The 10,055-nt window shown below is 37.9% G+C and overlaps 1 protein-coding gene across 1 annotated transcript; it reads right to left on the bottom strand.

Moving 5' to 3' along the window:
* Nucleotides 1–2,457: 2,457 nt before the first annotated feature.
* Nucleotides 2,458–4,553, bottom strand: LOC127425531 (c-Myc-binding protein-like). The gene is made up of 5 exons (XM_051671626.1): nt 4,476–4,553; nt 3,700–3,772; nt 3,572–3,620; nt 2,920–3,049; nt 2,458–2,650 (listed from the first exon to the last, which is right to left on the bottom strand). Exons 1-5 carry the CDS (start codon nt 4,488–4,490, stop codon nt 2,609–2,611), a joined length of 309 nt encoding a protein of 102 aa, XP_051527586.1. The 5' UTR covers nt 4,491–4,553; the 3' UTR covers nt 2,458–2,608.
* Between the last annotated feature and the right edge of the window lie 5,502 nt (nt 4,554–10,055).

Raw genomic sequence — 10,055 nt, forward strand, 5'->3', positions numbered from 1 at the left:
GCCTTTAAAAAATGGTGTAATGACACCAACATTGTTCGTTATAGAGCACAACTGTCCTGAAGTAGTTTTTTCTACAGGGGAAACAGCTTTAAACTTATTAAACTTTAAAGACAGACCTACCATGCGCTTCAAGGTGGTTAATCAATGGTTATACTGTATGCTTCTATTAAAGTTTCTTTTTTTAAATTGTAATTAATAGCGTAATACCTGGTGAAGAATTACACTACCCATAATCCTGAAGAGAAAGATCCACCAATCAGAGAATTGTGTCAAAAGAGCTCTGCAGCTCCTCCCACTCCCATGATGCACTGTGAATGACACAGTCCAGTTGCTCTCCCTACACTCTCAAACTACTATATTTGTATCTGAGCATTCTGCAATATGCTTTAAATATATAGTTTCTTCTTTTAATCAACAACCTAAAATCAACAGTTTTATATTTTTCCATTGTTTCATAATTGATGACATCATTGTCATCGTCACATCATTCACAATGCTTCATGGGATTGTAGTTCATTCCCTCATTAAGTTGTTTTATTTTTGTCTTTTTGTCTGATTTTCAAATACGTTTTGCTTCAAAACAAAGTTTGTAATGTGCTTCACCTCGGAAATTGGTTGGTTTGATGCACAACTCTTTTATGAAGGATTTTATTAAATCTCAATAGAAAAAAATAATGGAAAAACACTTCTGGAACCAAGATGAATGAAAAAAGTGTGCGGTTACTGTTGTGTTGTATAATGGAGCCGTTTAGTTTTGATGTGCCACTCGTATCCAATGTAGACTCTGATCACATCCGCACTTACTGTATCACTTTTTGTTTGAAAACTCTTGTTTTCCATCTGTTTTCCAAGTATGCGGTGATGGAGAGCATTTTCGTAACACTATTTTTGGTGGAGAAACAACATAACGTATTAGTGTGGACGTAGCCTGTGCAACTGTATAGTTCATGGTTGCTAAGCAATGTCGCAACTTACGACATTAACATCGAATTAAACTGATGTGCGCATGCGTGTGCATATGTCAGCTATTTTACAACGGCTGCAAACGTGGCTCATCTGTTTAATTATTTTGTTTGAGCCTTTTGTTGCACAATATGAAATGGCTGTTTTTGCACTGATTCCAGACTTATCACTGAGCCTGTTTACATGCACACAATCCACTGAGTACTCTCTAAAATCAGCTTATTTAAAAAATCTGATAAGGCAAGAAATCTGCATTTCATGACATTTGAATTAATGGCGTTATTTTCTACTTTTGAAGTCAAACTGTGAAGGATCATGCACACAACACGTGCGTACATTGGATGAGCTGGTAAGAACACCAGGATAAGGCGTTTACATGGCACCCGAAATCAGCATTATGGACAAAAATCTGCCCGTGTTGACGGATTTATTCATAAGCCGTTAATAGCCTTTACACCGATAAAGGAACGTGGTTTATTGCGTTTACATGACCACACACGTTGTCAGCTTATTAAGCATAATCAGTGTAAGAACATGCATGTAAACGTGCTCATCGATTTATTTTTTGGTTTGCGCCCATCATGTTCCCAATTAAAGGAGAAAATGATCAAATAATAAGACCTTAACAGTTGCCATTTTTTTCCCTCGTGATCTCAGCGTTTTATAGTCTTAAATGGCCCCTGAGGATGATATCACCCCTACAATTAATATTCCCTTTAAAATTACCCTGTAATCACTTCTGAAACTATTATTCTCCTGTAGGGTAGGATTGTTTGGATGTTTGCTGGATGGGAAATCTGGAGAACTCTTGGCATTTTCATTGAATAACTGGTTTAAATAATTTACTACACTGTAGTATACTTTTGCAAAAATAGTATGCAGTATTTACATAGTATACATTAGTACGTCAACTGTTTTTTGCATCTTGTAATGTTTTAACTTGTAATTTTCACGCTACTAAACAATCATGTGATTACGCTAATTTCGTCATCATTATTGTATTTCTTTTTATTATCCACAATATTTAATCACAGATATAATTTTTTTCTTTGTATTGACAGATTGAAGCACACAAGATGACCTGTGAAACATTCTCAAATCATCCTGGAGAACATCACCAGGTGTTGTTCATGTGCATGCAAGAGACACCAAATAAGACATGGTGAAAAGTACATTTTTCAACCTCATACTCAAATTATGTTGATAATATAATTTTGTAGTGCAACATATCTGTACTTAATTAAGGGTAAAACAGAAGCATTTTCACTAGTAAACCAAGACTTTAGTGAGCAGCACACTCTGTACACAAGGAACTGTTTGATGCAAGACTTCTAATATAAAAAGCCCCATATTTTGTAATAAAGTACCAAGGTCTGCGTTTTTGAAACGCCCATAGAATTAGAATTTCTGTATTTAAGGTGTAAATAACATCACAAATTAACGTCTCCCTTCAATAAACCATTTGACAATCATTCAAAGAAATGTTATAAAGGGTTAGTGCAAAAAAAAACAGTTTATTAAATATCAGGCACATTTCACTTAACTTAAATATTCACTTCTTAGACATTTTAATACAAAAAAAGAATCTAACCCAAAATATTTTTACTCATGTCAAGAAATCTCATTTATAACTAAACAAATATGTTTATTCCGTTCTGTCTTCCTGCACAGACTCGTACTGCAGAAGCTGTAAATTAAATTAAAACACAAGACTGAGTCATTCTGACTAATTTACACCAATAAATCTCAAATCATATCACAGCGCTTAAAGTAACTTGACTATGGGCACACACAGTTTCTAAGATGATTTAGTATGTGCCTAATAAATGAAATGTTCAAGTAATTCTGGTTAATATAAACAGTTGAAGCTTGAATTTGTGTAACGTTGTGTAGATAAAAAGAAGTCCGTGGACATCCAGTTTCTGGTCTGAATATTATTGATGATAATAATCTCACCCTGTTTTTAAGCTCTTTGTTTTCCTCCATGAGCTGTTCATATTTGTGTTGTAAATCATTGAGCTCCAGACGCAGATTCTCCACATCAGCAGACTCGAGTCCAGCGATACCCAGATGATGCTTTATAAAGCTGACGGGCGGGTCATTAAGGCTTCTGTCTCACCCACTCGTGACTCCAACATCTCATTTCCACCAAATGGTGCCACAGTCGGTGCCCGCATTTATGGACCGCTCTCAAAACAGATCCGCATTCACACCTGACGCAACTGAATACAAATCCTTTATGTAGAAATGTATTCTTGATTTTAACAATTAGTTGTTTAATTCTATAAGGAAAACTCATAGGAATCGATTCCCTCACTTGATATTTGTATATAAAGTACTTTATCTCTCTGATTTGAATGGAAACGATGTGTTTGAGTTTTCAGAACTTCTCATGAAGACGTTAGCGGTTCATGCTTCTTTCAGCAGGTTTATTGGTCGGCATGAAGCCAATTTTTCTGGACTAAAATGGTCTCCCTTCAGTGGAAACACAAGAAACAGAGTCGGATTGGGCACCGGCACACTGTTGGTGGAAAAGTGTTGTGAGAATGCTAGAGATAAACTCTTGGAGAGAGTAACACAGTATAGTATCAGATATGAGAAAGGATACTCAAGAGCATTGTTGGGTTTCTCCCTTTCCTCGTACAAAGCCACCAACACTAAAATGTGGAAAAATCAGTTACATTCTGTAAACCGTCATGAATAAATCATAAAAACTTGATGTATTTGGTGTTCTACCATTGGTGAGACTGTCCAGAACTCCAGCTTTCTCCAGATATCTCCTGAACTGCTCGCGCTTCGACTCTGATGCCTTCACGAGACAAACACACAAACTTAATTAATCATACAATTAATTTATGTCTCAAATCAGAAGATAATGTCACATTTGAGAGCAAAAGATCTTCCCAAGCACAGACATAATCGAGCAATTAATATTAAAAGAGTCGTGAAAATAAAAACCACAACAGCACCAGGAGAAAATAGACCAAACACAGTATCCACTAAAATATGTGAATATCACTTCATTAGAAAGTGTCATTTATTACTAAATATAACACATTTTACAAGCAAACCATTTGACAAAAGAGGTTTGAAATGCTAAAACAATAGATGTAGTGTGTCGAATTAAGTCACTTTGTGTTTTAGTGAATGTGTGAACTTAATAATAATCATTAATAAATCATTAATAAATCACCAACACTAATGTCACGTGTCTGAGCTAGATTTCATTAAAATAAACGTTTGCTTTGATACTTTGTTATACATGCAAAGTCATTCCTACATTAACTGTAACTCATAGTTTTAATGTTTTTGGTCATGTGGTTTTATAATTGCTTTCACAAAACAGGCCTTTAAAACTAAAAGTAAAAACATCGTTAAACGTCGAAGTGTTGCGACATTACCGTCTCTCGAGATTAATCGTTTTTACATACCGAATCAAACAGCAGCTGTACATGAATCATTCTGGTAGTTTTTCACTGTGTTTTTGTGTTTGTTTGTGTATATTTACTCACTCTGTAATGCGCCATCACGAACTACTTTGCCAGCTGACGAGACGACTCACTGTGCGCATGCGCGTAAAGCAACACGCCGTCGCCCGGGAAACGGCTCGTGTTTAGAGGGGAACCGTCTTTCGTCAAAATCTCGCGAGATTCTACAATTATACATTTTATACACGGGGATTAAAGTCATACAGCAACGACGAGTAGTAAACGATTATTTTAAATGGTCTGTTTTGATAAATAGTGATTATTGATAATCAATTCAAGCTCTAAAATAAATATTTCACATAATATTTCATGATCATGCCGTTGTTATTTTGCTAACCATCTTGAACTGATCTTTAAATTTATAAGTCGTTCTTTTGATAAACACAGTTAACTAATGAACACAGTAACACATAATTAGACTATACTTAACAGACTGCGCATGTGCGAGAAGACAAGGTAGATGTAAACTATGGAAGGCCTAAACCGCAACATGAAAATTAATTTAAAAAAAATATATTGTTTTAGTGCCTTCCTCTTCCAGAATTTTCTTTTCTCTTCCAAAATTATTTTTTCTCTTCCAATTTTTTTTTTTCAATTTTTTTTTCTCTTCTAAAATGTTTTTTTCTCCTCAAGAGGCAACAGAGGAGATTTTTTTTTTTTTTTTTTTTGCTTGCTATTTAGACTCATCTAAGAGTGAGTTAGGCTACCTTTTGTAAATTAATGTTTGGTTTGATTGTTCTAAAGTTGATATTTGATATATTTTATGTGTCATTCTATTTCTATATTTAGATTTTTTTTAAGTGTAGGTTTAAATACTCTGTATTTGAAATTAGAGGTCAAACTAAAGAATTTAGCCCTCAGAATTCATTTGTGAAATAGAGGTAGGCTAAATTTGTGCCTCATTAAATAACATTACATTATTTCATGCCTTTGTAAATGTACTATTACACCAAATCTATTGTTTTTTAGTGTTATTAGTGCTCTCTTATTTGTTGTTTTGTACTTAGTTAATACACCCGAATGCATATATTATGATGATTTTATGAGCTGCTATGCGTAATATTACTACCCACACCCTGTTTTAGGCATTCTAGGTGTTTTTATTAGTTCTGTTGTTTTTACTTTATATTCAAATGTATTAATTTTACTCGTTATGTAATGAGGACACAAACAAAAAGAGGTATTGTTAAAACATGCATCTTAAGGGTGAAAAACACGCTATACCAAACAAAGCGCCACAACAATATTTTACTATCTGGCTTTTCGGCTTGGATTTTGATGACTTTGACAGTTTTGTGCAAACAAAGGTTATAGTTATTACGTTTATTTATTGTTTTGAATGTCTGTTTTGAAGGGCTGTGTTTAGTGTCTAAGAAACGCATCTGATTAAAACCACAAAGGTGAAACATGAATTAGAACTGTTGTGCCAGATGATGCCCAAACAATGCCCTCTTAAAATGTAAATACTGCCAGTGAAAAACTCCAGGGATCAAATCAAATCAAATCAAATCAAATCACTTTTATTGTCACACAGCCATATACACAAGTGCAATGGTGTGTGAAATTCTTGGGTGCAGTTCTGATCAACATAGCAGTCGTGACAGTGATGAGACATATACCAATTTACAATAACATCAAATTAACACAACACAATTTAAACATCTGATATACACATAATTACACAACACAATATACAAATAATAACATACACTGTACAGTATACAATACGCACAATATAGAATACACATTATTCAATACAAATAAAAAAATAAAAAAGTATATATAGTAGTATATATAGAATGTACAGTAGGTTGTATTGTACTGTATTGACGTTACTCTATTGGCTGTCGGTTGATAGTAAGTTGTTAAGAGAGAATATATAAAATAATAATATAATTTATGACAGTCCGGTGTGAGATATGAGTAATAAAGTGCAGTGCTGATGTATTTTGATCGTGGGAGATCAATGATTCAAAAGTCTGATTGCTTGGGGGAAGAAGCTATCATGGAGTCGGCTGATGTGGGTCCTGATGCTGCGATACCGCCTACCTGATGGTAGCAGTGAGAACAGCCCATGGCTTGGGTGGCTGGAGTCTCTGATGATCCTCTGAGCTTTTTTCACACACCACCTGGTATATATGTCCTGGAGGGAGGGAAGCTCACCTCCGATGATGTGTCTGGCAGTTCGCACCACCCTTTGCAGTGCTTTGCGGTTGTGGGCGGTGCTATTGCCGTACCAGGCGGAGATGCAGCTAGTCAGGATGCTCTCTATAGTGCAGGTGTAGAACCGTGTGAGGATGTGGCGGTTCATACCAGACATCCTCAGCCGTCTCAGGAAGAAGAGGCGCTGATGAGCCTTCTTCACAACGGCTTCAGTGTGGACGGACCATGTGAGTTCCTCAGTGATGTGGACACCCAGGAACTTGAAGCTGCTGACTCTCTCCACTGGTGCTCCATTGATGGTGATGGGACTGTGTTCTCTGTCTTTTCTTCTGAAGTCCACCACAAGCTCCTTTGTCTTACTGACGTTGAGGGAGAGGTTGTGCTCCTGACACCAGTGTGTCAGAGTGTGCACCTCCTCTCTGTAGGCTGTTTCATCATTGTCAGTGATCAGACCTACCACCGTCGTGTCATCAGCAAACTTAATGATGGCATTGGAGCTATGTGTTGCCACACAGTCATGTGTGTACAGAGAATACAGGAGTGGGCTGAGAACACAGCCCTGTGGGGCTCCAGTGTTGAGGGTCAGTGATGAGGAGATGTTGCTGCCTATTCTAACCACCTGGTGTCTGCTTGACAGGAAGTCCAGGATCCAGCTGCACAGCGAGCTGTTTAAGCCCAGAGCCCGGAGTTTCTCATCTAGCTTGGAGGGCACTATGGTGTTGAATGCTGAGCTGTAGTCTACAAACAGCATTCTCACATAAGTGTTCTTTTTTTCCAGGTGGGAGAGAACAGTGTGTATTGTAGATGCAATGGCATCATCAGTGGAGCGGTTGTTGCGGTAAGCAAACTGCAATGGGTCTAGAGAGAGAGGCAGCACAGAGCAGATGTAATCTCTGATTAGTCTCTCAAAGCATTTGCTGATTATGGGGGTCAGAGCAACAGGATGCCAGTCATTTAAGCAAGTTATTTTTGATTGCTTTGGAACAGGCACAATGGTGGATGTTTTAAAGCATGTGGGGACTACAGACAAAGAGAGGGAAAGGTTGAAAATATCTGTAAAAACACCAGCCAGCTGGTTCGGGCACACTCTGATGACGCGACCCGGAATGCCATCTGGGCCCGCGGCTTTGCAGATATTCACTGTCGGAAGGATCGGGTTACATCGGCTACAGAGACGGAAAGTGAACTAACCTCTGTAGCTTCGGCCGCGAGAGCTCTCTCCGCGAGGGCGGTGTTATTTCCCTCAAAACGAGCATAAAAAGTATTTAGCTCATCCGGGAGAGAGGCAGCGGTGTTCATGGCGGAGTTTTTATTCCTTTTAATGTCCGTGATGATGTTAATTCCCTGCCACATGCTTCTAGAGTTGGTGGTGTTAAACTGTCCTTCAATCTTGTTCCTGTACTGGCGTTTTGCTGTTCTGATGCATTTTTCAGAGGGCATAACTGGCTTGTTTATGCTCCTCTGCATTCCCAGAATTGAAAGTGGAGGTCCGCACATGAAGTGCCGCGCGAACATCGCTATTTATCCATGGCTTCTGGTTCGGAGATGTAGGGCTTTACTGGTTGTTTAGATCAGTGTTACTAACAGAAATAATTAATAATTATTTCTTTAGTTATTAATTAATATTTAAATTAATTAATTGAATCTAACTCATTAAAACCTCATATGGGGCTCTAGTAAATGTAGTGTGCTACGTTTAGGAGCAAGTTTGGTTATTAGCAATAATTAATAATTATCAAAGATATTTATTAATTATTAAAATCAATAGAACATTGATGAGAATCAATGTTAGCTTTTTTTAATCCTTTAAATCAACAATTATCAAAGATAACCGTTAATTGTTAACATCGATGAAACATTAATTAAAATTAACACTAGCTTATTGATCATTCAAATTCAACAATCATCAAAGATAATTATCAATTATCAAAAATCAACAGAATATTAATAAGGATTAACATTGACGGGGCACCACCCTGGAATCAGGGACTAATAATCAGATAGTAAAACAGTCTCAATATTAGATTGTTTTCTTAGGAAAATCGACATCCAAAGAATATCGATTTTCGGGAAAAAAAAACAACAAATGAAGGCTTGAATCCGAGCACTGACATCCCGTCAGCATGACACAGGCGTATGTAAAACAAACCAAAACACTTCTCTTTGTAATATAAACAAAGTTTATTTATGCAGTAATATCAATTAATAATTAATACAATGCAGTCAATAAACTTCCGACATACAACTACAAACTAAACAGTGATATGATTAGATATGGAAACTAAAATAATCCTATAACACATAAGGTGTGTGTGTGACAGTGTGTGTGTGTGTGTGTGTGTGTGTGTGTGTGTGTGTGTGTGTGTAAGGAGGGACGCGCACAAAATGTCGGACGTGACTCTCATGGAGAGTATGTCACGCGAGACTTCCGGCCAGGGAATATGACCGCAAATGGGGGCGGAGAGAAACCAGTCAATGGCGTCTACCAGTTACCGCGTGTATCCGCTTGTACGATAGCTTAGGGACAAAGCTGGGCTTTAACATTAAGCTATCTACGAGCCAAAAATGTGTGTGTAAAAGATGAGGCGAGGAGCAGTTTTTCCTTCTTCAGGTCAGGCTTTATTTTCCCCTCTTGGCGACACCACTTTACAGTTTACCTTCACACACTAAACTGACACTAACACACACTGCTTTCATAAATAAACTTTCACTACTAGAAAAATCCTTGCTCTGGCTCGGCTCTGTCGTATCCAGTCTCTCTCTCGACTGAGTGTTGTGTCGCTCTATTTATGCCGCTCTCCCCGTGCTCACTGAAATTAGAGACAGGTGTTAGACATAATTTAGCTCAGGTGTAAGCACCCTTACCGCTTTCTCTCTCCGAGAGATGCTTGACCATGCCCCCGCTGCCACAGTGTGCCAGAATGTTTGTGAGGGGTCGCGTGCGTGTGTGTGTGTTGTTAGTACGAGAGAGAGAGAGAATAAAGTGACGGCCCTAAAGCCGATTTCACGATCGTGAGAGAGAAAGCAGCTGTTAGCTTATCGCTCAGAGACAAGGTGGATGGCTCGTAAAAGTCCCGCGTTCTTTGACTCTTTAATGGATAACTCAGTTTGCCGGTTTCACCCGCGATGGCGAAAATGCACAACCGTCCAATTTGGTTGGACCACAATACAGCAAAACAAATTCGTGATAATTAATACCCTGAGTATTAATAATGAGCGGACATGGCGGTCCGTAAACTGTACAAGCAAAAACCATGAAACACAAGAATAACACACTATAATATTCTATCTCTGCCCAGACGTAAACCTCTTACTTGAATCGCATGAGGACACAGGTAGAATGTGTGTCCCTCCATCCTTTAATTCCGATATGGTTCCTTGAGGCTCGTGTGGTGACGGGAGGCCGTTTCCTCGCTCTGTTGGCGGGCATGGCTGCTGATT

Source organism: Myxocyprinus asiaticus, chromosome 34 (genome assembly GCF_019703515.2).
Source record: "Myxocyprinus asiaticus isolate MX2 ecotype Aquarium Trade chromosome 34, UBuf_Myxa_2, whole genome shotgun sequence".
NCBI lineage: Eukaryota > Metazoa > Chordata > Actinopteri > Cypriniformes > Catostomidae > Myxocyprinus > Myxocyprinus asiaticus.

Excerpts from the sequence above, each read along its gene's own strand:
- LOC127425531 (XM_051671626.1), bottom strand. Across the intron at positions 3,050-3,571 it reads AAACCCAACAATGCTCTTGA|CTTTATAAAGCATCATCTGG; the intron begins GTATCCTTTCTC and ends CCCGCCCGTCAG. Across the intron at positions 2,651-2,919 it reads ACAAAGAGCTTAAAAACAGG|CTTCTGCAGTACGAGTCTGT; the intron begins GTGAGATTATTA and ends TTTAATTTACAG.